Here is a 16,233-nt window from a genome sequence, read left to right on the forward strand (position 1 = left end):
TTTTTTCCAGCCCAGCGTCCTGTCTACTCAGATTTTTTGTACAAAGTCGAAGTTAAAGTTTTTACAGAGTGGAGGAGTCGAAACAAAAACGAAGATGGCGGAAATGTGACAGTAGAAAGTTTGAAGCAGTTTCAACAGCAGCAGTAAAAGAGCATTCATGTAACGGCGGAAATAGTTTGCTATATTCAACATTTTGTTTCGAGCTTAAGTGAATGTCATCAACAAAGTGAGCAATAGCTCAGAGCTAACGAAAAATACAACAGAGCATAGAGCAACATAAAAGCAGCAACAGCAACGCTGAAATTATTATTAAATGACCAACGTCATTATTTTGCGCATTCATATCAACAACAATGTCCGCAGCAATAAGAGCAAAGAAGAAGTTACAGCAAATGCAAAAGTTGGACATATTTGTTTCCTAATGAAATTTTTCACAGCAGCCGATGCAGAAGAAGTAAGCAGAGGACACAATGAGTGCTTGTGAAAGTTACTTCATGGCGAAAATATTATTATATTATATTGCTGAGAATTTAAAAATATTTCATAAAATAAAAAAGGAATTTTAAAATAGTAGCAATGCAACAATGTAGCGAATGCGAGAGTTGTACCGTCAAAACAAATTGTAAAGTGATGGATATAAGAATTTCTTGCCGGTTATATTCGAAAACACTTTCTGGACGTGTGCTAAAACTAACTACATCTCTTTTACTTCCAAAGAAAATCAACTCCACAGGTTAGTATATAAGTAAAGAGTCGGCCGCCGTAGCCGAATGGGTTGGTGCGTGACTACCATTCGGAATTCACAAAGAACGTAGGTTCGAATCTCGGTGAAACACCAAAAAAAATTTTTCTAATAGCGGTCGCCCCTCGGCAAGCAATGGCAAACCTCCGAGTGTATTTCTCCCATGAAAAAATTCCTCATAAAAAACAACCTGCCGTTCGCATTCGGCTTGAATTTCTAGGGCCCTACATTTGTGAAACAATATCAAGACGCACAAGTAGGGTGTACACGCCAATTATATAAAGTCATTTGTTCAGTAAGAGCCGTCAAATGACTAGATCTTCTGTATACGATGGTGACAAGGAGCAGTGCTGCTTACTTTGTCTAAAAGGTTTGATTCCTTATTTTGGTTATGAGCAACTTCCAGAGTGAAGCAAGTTGAGCCGTAAATTAGAGGATGTAGGCGGAAGAGGAAACTCTTGGGGCCCTATTTACTTTTCACCAGGAAGTAGTATGTGCCCGTAAAGACGGCATGTGCAATACAGGCGCTAAAATTGTGTTTGAATATTTGTAGCAATTGAAGAAATGTACTTGGAGAATTTTCGGTTTCAACAGGATGGCACACCCTGACATATAGCTTATGCCATCGGTTCGGAGCAGCGATTTGAAGCCGTTAAATTTTTGTATGGGGTACCGTGAAGGACCGATATTATGTTCATGATCCACATATGCTAGCCAACGAAACAAGACGAGGCTGCCACATAAATAATCCAATATCATATCGAAAGAAAAGTAAATTTTTGTGCATTTTCTTAAATTTTAATTTAATTTCTTAGAAAAAAAACACTGGTACAACCCCTAAATTCCGACTGCCTTCATCCAGCTATAGAAAAAAGAAGTATATCGGTTTTCAGACTCCTACAAATAAAAACTCAAAGGAGATATAGATATAGTGCTCGTTGCTTATAATTTCCTTGTCGTCGCGCAAGCTGTGTCACAAGTTGTTTGTCAGCGCACCCATCATGCTGGAATACCTTAATAAGCAGTGGCCAGTCATATGGCAAAGGAGAGGGCAGATAAATGATAGAGCAGAACTTAGCTTCCCATTAAATTTGTCTTATTGTCCGACAAATGTATCCTGTCGACCTTTTTTTTGCGGGACTATTGGAGGAATTCGTTTTAAGTCAGAGTTTATAAAAAACTTTGATGGAATTTCTTTTTTCGCCAAACCATCTGATACACAATTACCCAATATATGAGTATGGCCACCCTTTGTGAATTACGAGGGGTGCTTTTTATATGTCGGGATTTGGCAACCCTGGTGTTGCAATCTGGCAACTGACAGCTGTATCGCAAAGTTTGACATTTTTTGGCTTTTACGTACTCAGAACGTTTTGAAATACCAGCGCTATTTGTGTTGTTTACAGTAACTTAAAAGATTCATCTCGGTCCAACTTTCGACGTGGATTAACTCAGCAACATTGCATGGATGAATTTAATTCATTTTTTGGCGATGAAGCTCCATCAAGGACCAGTGTTTATCGATGGTATGGTGTATTCAATCGTGGTCGTAGTTCACTCCAACACGAATTTCGTGAAGGTCGTCTAAAATCAGTTGTTGTTCCGAAAATTATTGATGCTGTGCGCGAACTGATATTGCAAGATCGTCATGTGACCTATCGTGAGATTGAGACAATCTTAGGCATTAGTGGGACCAGCATACATTCAATATTGCATAAACATTTGACTGTCAAAAAAATTTGTTCGCGTTGGATCCCACACAATTTGTCAAAAAATACGATCGCGGGGCTTCGAAACACGTCTACGACATCGTGACAGGTGATGAATCATGGATTTAAGCGTATGAGCCCGAAAGTAAACAGCAGTCGACTGTATGGGTGTTTCAAGATGAGCCAAATTCAACAAAAGTGGTTCGCACACGAAGCACTTCCAAGCAAATGGTCGCCTGTTTTTTCGGAAAAACTGGACTTGTCGCAACCGTACCACTAGAACAACGCAGAACAGTGAATTCTGAGTGGTACACAACCATTTGTTTGCCAGTTGTCTTCCAAGAAATTAGGAAAACCAATCGCCAAAGACGCATCACTCTTCACCAGTCAATATGAGCTTTCACACATCGGCTCAAACAACTGCATTTTTGAGCACCCAAAACATCGAATTAATAGATCATCCGCCGTATAGTCCTGACATGGCACCGAGTGACTTCTTTTTATTCCCGTACGTAAAAAACAAACTGAGAGGTCAACGTTTTTCGACACCTGAAGAAGCGGTTGCGGCATTCAGAATGCATGTTTTGGAGGTACCTCATTCAGAGTGGCAAAAGTGCTTCGACGATTGGTTCAAACGCATGCAAAAGTGTATAGATCTTCATGGAGAATATTTTGAAAAACAATAAAGTGATTTTCGATGATTAAAATTTGTTTTTGTTCTCTAATCCCGACATATAAAAGGCACCCCTCGTACTAGGCTGTTTTTATGAAGCTTTGCGACAGTGAAGTCGTCTTACAGCCACCTGACTGTGAAGTAAATAAGCACAGATCGCTGCTGAAAACAGGGAGAATGTACCCCATGAGAATGTATCCGACCTACTAAGTTTTAGTCAAATTTTTGTACTGCCAGTATAAATTAGAGTATAGTCTAACACTTAATCATATTCGTATTTGGTAAGTTAGAAACGGGGCAGTGTGGCCTTTGTCTTTACAACTTGTGGAATACTCGTCTACACTCAACCTATGTACTTCCTATAAGTTAACTACAGGGCGATTAAGCAGTCTCTAAATGCTAAAAGTAAGGTTTTGCAATAAGAGGTATTATTTTGATATTCAAAGAAAAATGAGATTTTTTAATATAAATGATCGGATGTTTATTTCATTATAAAGAGGAAGGTATGCCGTTAATAGTGGAAAATAACATCAGGCAAATGACCACCGCGACCACATTTGCAGGACAATATACTTTTCATGAAATTTTCCACAACCGAATTGCAAAGTGGCTGGTCTACGTCCTCTATAGCCTCACGAATTCCATATTTGAGGTATTGATCCACCCTGGGCTATTGGCGTAAGCCTTCTCTTTCATGTGGATCCAAAGAAATAAGTCACAAGGTGTTAAATCACAAGATCTCGGTGGCCAATTGTGATCACGTCTTCGAGAGATAACACGGTCCGGAAACTTTTCCCGTAAAAGATCAATGGTTTCGTTGCTTGTGTCACACGTAGCGCCGTCTTGTTGGAAAATAACGTTGTCTAGATCATTACTATCCAATCCCGGCCATAAAAATCGTTAATCATCTCTCGATAGCGCAATCCATTCACCTGTAACACCTGTTATTGGAATAGCCTTAGAATGAAAGTTAATTGTTTTCATTTTACTGTCAAGACCTCAATTTAGGCAAGACTTTAAGTGGGATTGTAATAGAGATATGTATGTACATATCCAAAAATATGCAATCCATTTTTCTAAAAAACTGGTTGAAAAAATAGTTGTAGCTAGTGCATGTACTGTGTTGGAGTTGAATAAAATGAGTCTAACAAAAAAAAAACAACGTGCTCCAGTGAAAATGACGTCAAAATTGGTAAAATTGTGGATTGCAGGAAGTTCTTCAGTAAATTTGCTGAAATAGTAAGTAGAACTTATTCTACAGTCCAAGCAAAAATTAAAAATTATGAATCGGTTGGGTTCACTGTTCCGAAGCTGAGCTCGGGACGTCCGTCTAACCATACTGGCAAAGAAAATCGTCCAGGAAAAAAATATTCAAAATAGGCTCCATTCGAAGCATTACGCATATGCCAACGATTAGTCCAGTCATCAAAGCATCTTTTAAACGCGTTTGAAGAGATCTTCTTCAGCTCCTTCAGCGAATTGTCCTTAATGGCCTCTATCGACTCAAAGCGGTGTCCGCGGAGTGGCAATTTAAATTTTCGGAAAAGGAAAAAGTCACAGGGGGATAAATCCGGTGAATACGGTGGTTGTTCGATCATACATATTAGTAAAAGTTTTGGTCAAGAAAGTGTTTACAATATGAGCCTTGTGAGAAATTGAAATTTGAAAAGGCCGAGCCAAGGAGCACCAGGAGATTTGGTGGCTCCTGAAACACTCACGCTAAAAAGCCCATTGTATTTAAAGCTCTGGAAAGGGGTAGATAGTCAAGGAGGAAAGGAGAAAAGTATCAGAGAAAGAGATAGGCAAGAATAGAGACAGAGGTAGAGATAGTTAGCCTTGTGAGAATTTTCCAGATTCTTTGGCAAATCTGTAAATATCCTCCAGCTTCGGAGAATGAATATTACTCATTCTTATGACATCGGAACCCAAAACTCCTAGCCGTTCACTAGCAAAGGCAGGACACTCACAGAGAAAGTGATCAGTGCTATCCGCCTACTCCAAGCATGACAGGCACACTGTGTCCTCAATGATTCCAATAGAGGTCATATGCTGACCCCATGGGTTGTGTCCTGTAATGATACCGACCATCAACCGAACATCTTTCCTTCCAAGTTTTAGTACAGCCTTGTGAGACGGTGCGTTATCATGCTGCAAGTTCCATGAGTTTTCTTTCCACAAATTTGGGCGTTTCCTACGCACATTCTCTCTCAAACGTCGCATAGCTTCAAAATAATATTCTTTATTTACCGTAGAACCATTTGGAACGAAATTCTAAGATTCTGAGTGCACAACAACATGAGTAGCATGACTTTCACTTTTGACCGACTTTGAGTGGTTTTTGGGTTTCGACTCATGTGGATAGCGCCATTCAGTCATATCAGACGTCTATTGACTGGTTTGTATGTCAGACTCATAACCCTACATTTCATCACCTGTTATGATGCGCTGGATAAACGTTGGGTCTGAATTCACTTTATGAAGCATGTCTTCTGCCACTTTCTTCTTTTTGAAAGGAATTCAACTCTCTTGGAACAAGTCGAGCAGCCACGCGTCTCAAGCCCACTGGATGTTGCGAATTGATTCGTGAGACACGCTAAGGTCACGAACTCCCCCGCTCAAACTTGAAGGATGGTTTTCCAGCACCATTTCCTTGATTTTGTCGACGTTTTCATCCGTTGAAGACGTTGATGGGCGACCACACCAGGGCAAATCTTCCACGACTTTTCGGTTCTCTGCAAAAGCCCTATACCACTCGTAGATCCGTGTTTTTGATAAAGCACACTCTCCATAAACTTTCTCTAACATTTAAAACGATTCTGCATACGAAATCCCGTTCAAAACACAAAATTTAAGACAAATTCCTTGTTCGATATTTTTATCCATGTGAAAATCGCAGAACACACCTGCAGTTGACTGCGACACTATAGAGGACAGTTGTATCAACATTTCAGCAAAACAAATGCAGACATATGTGTAACGCGCGCTTTTTAAATGAACAATTCCCGATATTTTTTTGACAAAATATAGTAGTGTGTAGTAGTCTGCAGTTTGCTTAGGGTTAATAACTTATTCGAATAAATAGTTTTTACACTCTTTATGTTTGACCGAGCTCCTCCTCCTATTTGTGGTGTGCGTCTTGATGTTATCCCACTCTTAGTAGGGTCAACAATTTTAAGCCGACTCCGAATGGCAGATTATTTTTATGAGGAGCTTTTTCATGGCAAAAACACACTCGAAGAGCTGCCATTGACTGTCGAGGGGTTGCCGGTGTTAAAAAAACTGTTTCTATCATTGGGTGTTTCGTGTCCGGAGTTTCGAACCTGGACACTACCGACTCTTAGTCACCCATCTATCGATTTGGTTACGGCAGCCGCCGAGATAAATTCATAGTTGTTTTTTTATTTAAATACTCAAGTCTTAGCTGCAAAAGAAGTAATAATCTTCGTTAAAAAATATAAATTTATACACATCTTTTTTTCATCGGTCCATAAAGGAATGCAGTGTATGTTAAGTTTTTTTGACTAGCAAACCTGTGCAAGAAAATCAATTCCTGGTTTACGACTGATTCATTCTTCAGTTCATATGGTACCTTTTTAACCATATTTTAAGAGGACATATTTGGTTTTTTATTTAGTGTGTACTTTTACTTTCTTTGTATAAATATTTCGTCTGATAATATCTCTAGTAAAATTGTGCGAGAAATATTTTTGGGAGGTCACATATCATTTTATTCGGACTTTCCAAGAGAGGGGTCTAAGCAACCCTTTCGCGAGAGAGCTAATAGGTTAAAACGTCCTACAAATGTATTTCCAAAATACACATTCACTACGATATGAATTTTAATTATTTTTTCCACTTATTCCAAAAGCGCTCATGCAAAAAATTGCAAGCTTAATGCAACCATACAAAAATTTAACTGAGATTGCAAAACGATTTAAAGGTTTTACTACATATAATATATGCGTCTAGGTCCTTCATACTGAGTCAAATTCATTCCACCCACAGACAAGTACTCTGAAATTACACTGTGCGACAGTGACCTAGTTCAACTTGTAGGTATAGTAAAACTAAGAAAAATGGTATAGGAGAAATTTCCAATACACCCCCAAAATCTCATTTTAAGGCCATAAAACCGTTTTTCAGTAGGTTGATGTGAAGAATAACTCCTAACTTCGCCAATTTGCATCCGATTTCAAATTTGCTTTTTTAGTTCGAAAGAACAAAAACAAGCCTTTTTGACAGTGTGTTGACATTTTTTCTGAAATGACAACTGACGAGACTGTAGATGGAAGTATTTGGATTTTTTTTATTTTTTCTCTATTTTTTCAACTTTGACATAATTTTTACGATATTATCCGATATTTAGGATTTTTTTTAGTACCCTACTGTTATACTAAATTAAATTTTGCGTCAAATGAGCTACACTTGACTGTAATTGAATTAAAATTAATAGAGTTGTGTGAGTTTTAAGATTTTATTTTTTTTTTTACTAATTTGGTATGTAGGTATATCTTACGCTAGATGGGAATAAGGACTTGTTTTGATGCGTTATTATAGATACGTAATATTTATTGGAGTATATATGTACTGTACTGCATACAACAGAACTGGTTAAAACTTATGAAAATATCTGACATATTATCACACTTTTGTTTTTTTTTCAATAGAAATATGAAAAAGCTCCCAAGTGTACCAAAGTTCACACTGTACATTGATTAACAAAAGCAGTTTGTTATTATAATTTAACCGTATTAAAACGTCAAAGTTTTATTGTTTGTTTCATTGAAATTCAAGAGATATAAATCAAAACGTTGGCAGAAAAGTCGAATTGCTCAATATTCTCCGATGATGTGGCATCATCGGCCTTATCATAAACCAGATGACTGTTATTTTTATAAAACGGACGTAAACGGTCATCATTATAAAGCTCGAAAGCACATAAAGTATACTGATGTTGCAACTGTTAAGAACCCCGTAGTCTTGGACGATATGATTGACTCAACTGCAGGAACTGAAGGAAGTTCAACTCATTGCTGATGATGATCAAACTGATAACAATAAACTTGATGATGAAGAGTACTTTCCGTCTGGTTCTAAGTCTTCAGAACGACACATTGTATCAAATTCAGATTTTCAGGATCTTTCTCGTGATTTACTTCTATCGGGAAGACAATCTGAAACGCTCGCTTCTCGATTTAAACAATGGAATTTAGTCGATGACGACTTCAGATGAATGATGATGATCGAATTTCTTACAGAGAAGTACTCAAAACTGATGAAGAGAATGACAAATGTACCGTACCATACTAAACTCCAAAGGGCCGTTTCCAATGCATTTTTAAGTTTGGAACCAGTTCCGTTGTGTACTGAACCGTACCGCACCGTACCATACCGTACAGTGCTGCACTGCACAATACTCCAATAAATATTATGTGTTTATAATGACACTTGTTATCATTTTCATGCTTCGAAACGCATACCAAATCTCCTAGTAAAAAAAAGAAAAAATCTTAAAACCCACACAATTCTATTAATTTTAATTCAATTACAGTCAAATATAGCTCATTCGACGCAAAATTAAATTTAGTATAACAGTAGGGTACTAAAAAAAATCCTCAATATCGGATAATATCGTAAAAATTATGTCAAAGTTGAAAAAATAGAGAAAAAATAAAAAAAATTCCAAATACTTCCATCTACAGTCTAGTCAGTTGTCATTTCAGAAAAAATGTCAACACACTGTCAAAAAGGCTTGTTTTTGTTCTTTCGAACTAGAAAAGCAAATTCGATATCGGATGGAAATTTGCGAAGTTAGGAGTTATTCTTCACATCAACCTACTGAAAAACGGTTTTATGGCCATAAAATGAGATTTTGGGGGTGTATTGGAAGTTTTTCCTATACCATTTTTCTTAGTTTTTGCTAGGTTGTGCTAGGTCTCCATAAAAGTATATTTAATTTTTTTTTTTGTCACACAGTGTTATTGCACAGTGTAATTAGGGTCATTTCCACTTTAACTCTGTAATGAAAAGGCTCACATGGGTCATATACTTTTTAAAAATTGTTAGAAAGGACTTTGTACATCAAATTGGGTTATATCTTGATCGAAATAAAGGAAAAGTATACTATAATATATGAATTGCAAAAATCTTATCTGATTTGCTTCAAGTAGCATAGTTCATCAACTACCCTGTATATAAAAGTCCCACATATTACAAATTTCATTCACACATGTCTCAGCAAATCAATGCATACGAATCTACAAGTATTTCAGGAAAAATCATATTTTTCTCACAAAACTCAAACTCATTCTTATACAGTTTCACCCTCAACTAGAAAGACTTTGAACTAGCAAGAAATTCGACCAACTTCTGTCCTTAAGCATTGACCAATATCCCAGCTCTGCTCATGCAGTAAAAAAACCATCGGTGACATTGCAATTGAAATAAAATTTTTTACTATAACGAAGTAAAAGTGGCGAACTTCGAGTGTCTAAGCAAAGTGCAAAACTTTCTTTTGGTCCAATACTTGCAACGCCGCTACATATAAATGCATAGTATTGCACATGTATGTATATGTAGAGAAGTGAACGTGATTTATACTCGCTTATTTGTATTTTTGTTTCGTGGAAAATTTTATCTTTTATAAATTATTATTGTTTAAAACAATGGAAAGTTTACGATTGCTTGCTAAAATGTGCTCTCGTGTGTCAACGTGAGCGTGCTGAGCATAAGAGATTCTGTTTTGCTATGCGTTTAGAAGAGATTGATCAAAAGTTAACGAGTGAAAATATAACAAAAGCTATTGTAGCTGCTCAAAGTTTTATAGTTTCAATCGATAAACAGTTACGAGTATTTTGCAAAAAAACAAATGCATGCAATGAAAATCGCTACTTACACGTAAATACATACATACATTTCACAACTTTCAATGACAAGTGTTGTATATGCAAATTAAAATTTACTAACAACAATGAATTGTATTCTCTCAGTGTGAACTAACCTTATTATATGATATATTTGACATAACTTTTGTACATTTGGCAATGCTGAATTATATCTATTAGAAATAAAGAGTCATTAAGTTTATAGCAATCAATGCGTGTATATCTCAACGGCAGCCGAATTGCGTGAGTATACACATACAGCAAACATAACAACTGGCGACGAGGAAAATTTTTAACTTTTACAATGGCTGAAGAATTTTACAAGAAATTGTTGGAGGAGCAACGTGTCTTCACAATGAACGTTCTAAAGGAGCAGAAGGCGTGGATGGACAACTTTGCGAAACGGTCTCCAGGTCAAGATAGCACTCCCGTTCCAGCATTTGTTCAATTCAACAGTCAACACCAGAAATGGGACTCATACTTGGAGCAACTAAAACAACACTTCTCTGCTTACGCGGTAATTGACGCCAACAAGCAGAAATCATTTTTCTTATCTTGGTTGGGCAGTGACGCATACGAAACCCTCAAAAAGCTTGTCGGCGTTGACGAGTTACAGAAGCAAACATTTAATGAGCTTTCTGCAAAACTAACGGAGTTTTATAAGGAAAAGGTTCATGTAGTTGCAGCTCGTTATGAATTTCATAAGGCTGAAATGGGTAATCGTACATATAAAGAATGGATTGCCGAACTACGAAGCATAGCCCGGCAATGTGATTTTGTTTGTAAAAAAGAAAATTGTCTACATGATTTTTCAGACGATATGATTAGGGACAAATTAATTTTGAAGTCACCGCATGATGCAGTTCGTACAGCTGCATTACAAAAACAACAACCAACATTGGCAGAAGTTCAGCTAATCGCTGAGTCATTTGAAACAACAACGAAAACAGTAAGTACAATCAAAGACAGAACGGACACTGCAAATGCAATAGACAGCAACGGAATTTATTCGATGACAACGAAAAACACAGAAAAATTTAGCATGCGTAACAAAAACAAAAAGAACCAAAAATCAAAATACCGTTCATGCACAGGTTGTGGAGTTTCACATAATCGTGATGATTGCAAATTTAGAAGCGCTGTTTGCAGAGGCTGCGGTAAAACAGGCCATATCATAGCTGTGTGTTTATCGAATGAAAAAAAGCAGGAACAAAAGCAGAATAAAGGGAGTAAAAACATCAAAGGTGAGAAAGGTGACAAAATAGATTACATTTCAACGGCATTTTCGGTAGCTAGCGCAGCTAGCAACAAAAGTAAGAAACAGTTTGTTCAAATTGTGGTCAATGGAAAAGAGACTCGGTTTCAAATGGATTCGGGCGCGGAAGTCTCAGTTATAACACTAGACACTTACGAAATGTTAAATAAACCGCCAGTAAAGCAATGCTCGCGTGTACTATATGGGTACGGTCATACGCAAATAGAAACTTTAGGAGAAATCGCTGCCAAAATACAATACGGGTCAGTAGAAAAAATACTGCCTCTTGTTGTTTCTAACGTGCGTGGTTCAAACAATCTATTGGGCGTAGATTTATTTGAACAATTAGGCTTTAAAATTGTGCAAGTTGATAGCGTGACCGCCAAGTCGAACGCAAAATTACATACAATTTTGTCCACCTTCGCGGACGTGTTTACTCCAGCACTTGGTACAATGAAGTCAGTCAAAGCCTCGATCAGACTTAAGGAGAATGCAGTGCCTAAGTTCATTAAAAGTAGGCCAATTCCTTTTGCTCAATTACCAAAATTTAAAGATGAAGCTCAACGGTTATCACAAGCAGGTATTTGGAAACAAATAACTTTCAGCGACTGGGCATCCCCCATCGTCCTAGCAACAAAACCGGACGGATCGATACGCATCTGTGGAGATTTTAAAAAAGGTGTTAACCAGCAGATTGATGTAGATCAATACCCTCTACCCACAAGAGAGTGCCTATTGCATACCATTCGATACGGTAAATATTTTTCTAAAATAGACTTGCGTGATGCATACCTACAAATGGAGCTCGATGAAGATTCCAAAAAAGTGCTGGTGGTCAACACACCGCTCGGTTTATTTCAATACCAGCGATTACCGTATGGGGTAGCAAGCGCGCCAGCCATGTTTCAGAAACATCTCGAGCAACTATTATGTGGAGTCGACGGATGTGCAAATTATATCGATGACATCATTGTGGCCGGTGCGAGTGAACAAGAACATATTGAACGCTTAGCCAAGGTTCTGCATATACTCCAATCCGCGGGCATAAGATGCAAAAAGGAAAAATGCGAGTTCCTAAAAACAAAATTAACTTACTTGGGGCGTGAAATAAGCGCAGATGGCATTCTGCCCGACGAATCTGGTATTCAAGCAGTGAAGAACTTACGACGGCCCAAAACCTTGAAGGAGCTTGAGGCATTTATGGGTAAAATAAACTATTACCACAATTTTATTCCGAATTACTCTCAACTCGCTGCACCCATGAACAAATTGAGGCGAAAGGGGGCGTCATTTCAGTGGAAGTTCGAACAAGAAAACGCGTTCAATTTGCTAAAGCAGCACATCATTAAAGCTACGATGTTGGCTCATTTTCGAGAAGACTTACCTATAGTCGTGGCCACTGATGCATCATCGTATGGGGTGGGAGCCGTGCTTTCACACATCAATCCAGACGGGACTGAGCAGCCGATTGCCTTTGCCTCCAAAACACTCAACCGACACCAAGAGAACTATAGCCAAATCGAAAAGGAGGGCTTGGCGATAATATTCGGAGTTAAAAAATTTCACCAGTTTTTATACGGGCGGAAGTTTACGCTGATCACGGATCACAAACCGTTAGTCAGCATATTTAGTCCCGATAAAAACCTCCCAACAATGGCGGCTCAACGTATCCAGCGATGGGCTATTACGCTCATGGGGTACCAATTTCAAATAAAATACCGAAAAACAACAAATCACGCAAACGCTGACGCGTTATCGAGGTTACCATCGGGTCCAGATGAAGACTTCGACAATGGTGAAATTAACCAAGTTGTCGCTCTTCAAACGCCAATTGATATTGAGGTCATACGGAAAAGCACCAACAGTGACCAAATACTTCAAAGAGTTAAAAAACATATTCAGAAAGGATGGCCGCATAAGTTGAGTCCAAACGACCAGGATCTCCGGCCATATTTCAATCGTAAGTTGTCCTTGATTACTCAAAATGACTTGATTTTATTACAGCGTGATGTCACACGGGTTACTATTCCATACTCATTACGTGATCAAGTTTTGCGTCGGCTTCATGATGGACATTGGGGTGTGGTAAAAATGAAACAACTAGCACGACAACATTGTTGGTGGGATGGCATCGATAATGATATAGCGAGAATAGCAGCTGGATGCGAAAACTGCAAACTAGCGGGTCCAAGTGATCGGCGGGAATATTCAAACTGGCCTGAACCACAAGCACCTTGGCAGAGGGTTCACATTGATTTTGCTGGTCCGGTATTTGGTTCTATGTGGCTTCTGTGCATAGACGCGTTCTCGCAATTTCCATTTGTTTACAAACTAGCAAATACAACGACGGAATCAACGATTTTCGCATTAACTACCCTTTTTGCTAGTGAGGGTTTGCCAGAAACTATAGTAAGTGACAATGGCCCACAACTTACGGCCGATGCGTTCAAAACATTCTGTCACCAAAATGCTATTAAGCACATCACGATTGCACCGTTTCACCCACCTTCTAATGGACTGGCTGAAAGATTTGTGCGTACTTTTAAAACAGCTGTAAAAAAGAACATAGATGACGGCTTGCAAGTAAACGAATCGGTTCTTAAATTTCTTTCATCCTATCGCACTATGCCAAACGCAAAAGGCATATCACCAGCACATCTTTTACATGGTCGTCCTGCACGTACTCTCTTTTCGCAAATGTTTTCAGTGGAAAATGACAGAACTGACTTTAAACAAACTTCAATCAAATTTTCACCTAACGAAAGTGTCTACATTCGCAACTACGGCCGCGGAGAAAAATGGTTAAAAGGGGTCGTGGACAGACATCTTGGGAAAGTCATGTACGTAGTAAGAACTAGTATGGGCTACTTTAAACGACATCAAAATCAAATGAAATTTCGCCTTGTGAACGACGCAAAACCAGTTGAAGACAGCAGAGGAAAAACTGATTCAGTTACCAATATATTGCTACCTGATACTATGGTGGATACTGCTAATGAGCATTCTCAGGAACAACCAAGAAGTCCACTAGAAGTGCGTCGAAGTGGCCGTATTCGTAGATCGGTACACCGCTACCAAGCTGAAGATTTTCGCAATTAAAGCGGAGGATGATGTTGTATATGCAAATTAAAATTTACTAACAACAATGAATTGTATTCTCTCAGTGTGAACTAACCTTATTATATGATATATTTGACATAACTTTTGTACATTTGGCAATGCTGAATTATATCTATTAGAAATAAAGAGTCATTAAGTTTATAGCAATCAATGCGTGTATATCTCAACGGCAGCCGAATTGCGTGAGTATACACATACAGCAAACATAACAACAAGTCACAAAGTCAAATAGATTTGCAAAATATTTTATTTAACCACAGTTGATATTTATTTCAAATTCTGCAAAAGTTATTGCAGAATTGGGAGAAGACAACACTCGCCAGATTTTTAAATTATATTGGGTAATAAATTTATGAATAAATATTTTGATATTTTTATGTGTTGAGATGTCTCAGATTTACTGGAATTATCGGTTTTGCAAACCGATAGATATACATAATTAAATCTTAGTAGTATAATTACTTAATTACTTTTTTTTTGTAATGAATATGTGATTGATAATTAGTTTTAGGGATATGCAACACTATGAAAAGAGTCAAGCTATATTAACTAATAAACTTGAAGGATTCGTAGCAATTTTTTGTTTGTTTTTCAATTTAGCTATTGCTAACCAATTTTGTGAATTACGCTTATATTTAGTAGTGAAAATGGCCTCTTTGATTCCCCAAGCGTTAGCCAGTGGCGAATAGATGAAGTAACTGGTATAAATAAACGTACGTTGGTAGCACTGGAAAAGAGCTGCTAAAACTATATTTGTTTGGAAGCACTTAATGAGTATTACAAAGTAAGACCGCGTTTATACAGGGATTCAACTCGTTACTTCTAATGCTAGTGCTCCATCAATACCCTTTGTGTTCTCGTTCTTCTCAATTTTGTTGCTGACTGCAAACTAAAAACTAACAATCGCAAGGTTTATAAACTCGACGGAAACATCAAAAGAGGCTGCGCAAATTTGAAGCAACGATATTTTCTCCAGATGAACCCGGTCTAATCAAACTTGCTTAATACCAGCAAAAAGAGATTTGGCGGGATTAAAAATAGTAAGTTATACCAGTTTTATGATGGATAACCATACTCGTTATCGGTGAATCTTTTTCGATAACTTTGTTGTTGTTTTGCAACTTTCTCGTCAAGCGAGCAGAGCACAAACTTGGCGAATAGAGAAGTGACGAATCAAAGGCGCCTAATATCAAAAGGGCTTTGAAGATTTTCTTTAATAATTTTTAGAAACTTAGTTATAGAATTTCCCACTATTAAAAGTAATGTGATATTAGAAATCTACGAAACACATATACAAACGTAAAAACTTGAATTCACACAAAGGCAAGCAATTGAAAACGCAGATAACGAGAACTTTCCTGTATGATGAGCGTTCAGAATTTTAAGCATCCTAGATAAAGGCATCGGTAGTAGCCGAATGGGTTGGTGCGTGAGTACCACTCGACATTCGGAGAATGTAGTTCGAAACTTCGTGAAACACCAATATGAAGAAAACGTTTTTCTAATAGCGGTCTCCACTCGCCTGGCAATGCCAATCCTCCGGGTGTATTTCTGCCATGAAGAAGCTCCCCAGTAAAAAAATTACCTGTTGTTCGGAGTCGGCTTAAAACTGCATGTCCCTCCATTTGGGAAACAACATCAAAATGCACACCACAAATAGGAGGGGTGGCTCGACCGAACACCCAAAAAGGGTTTAAGCGCCAATTATATATATAGAGATAAAGGCTTTAGGTAAAAAAAAAACACCCACTAGAATGCTGAAGTTAGTAAAAAAGAGTTTGCACAAGTAATTCTACAAGGACTTATCAAAGACATAACAGAAATCTTAACTATATTACGAATCAATGCAA

The 16,233-nt window shown here is 37.8% G+C and overlaps 1 protein-coding gene across 1 annotated transcript; it reads left to right on the forward strand.

Annotated features, from left to right (window-relative positions):
- The first annotated feature begins 10,312 nt into the window (after positions 1 to 10,312).
- LOC129235914 (uncharacterized protein K02A2.6-like) lies at positions 10,313 to 14,362 on the forward strand. Its single transcript, XM_054869991.1, has one exon. It carries the CDS (start codon positions 10,313 to 10,315, stop codon positions 14,360 to 14,362), a length of 4,050 nt encoding a protein of 1,349 aa, XP_054725966.1.
- The last annotated feature ends 1,871 nt before the right edge of the window (positions 14,363 to 16,233 follow it).

This window comes from Anastrepha obliqua, chromosome 1 (assembly GCF_027943255.1).
Source record: "Anastrepha obliqua isolate idAnaObli1 chromosome 1, idAnaObli1_1.0, whole genome shotgun sequence".
NCBI classification, from domain to species: domain Eukaryota; kingdom Metazoa; phylum Arthropoda; class Insecta; order Diptera; family Tephritidae; genus Anastrepha; species Anastrepha obliqua.

Bases quoted from the DNA above. Each gene is read 5' to 3' on its own strand.
- LOC129235914 (XM_054869991.1), top strand. From the start codon at position 10,313: ATGGCTGAAGAATTTTACAAGAAATTGTTGGAGGAGCAACGTGTCTTC.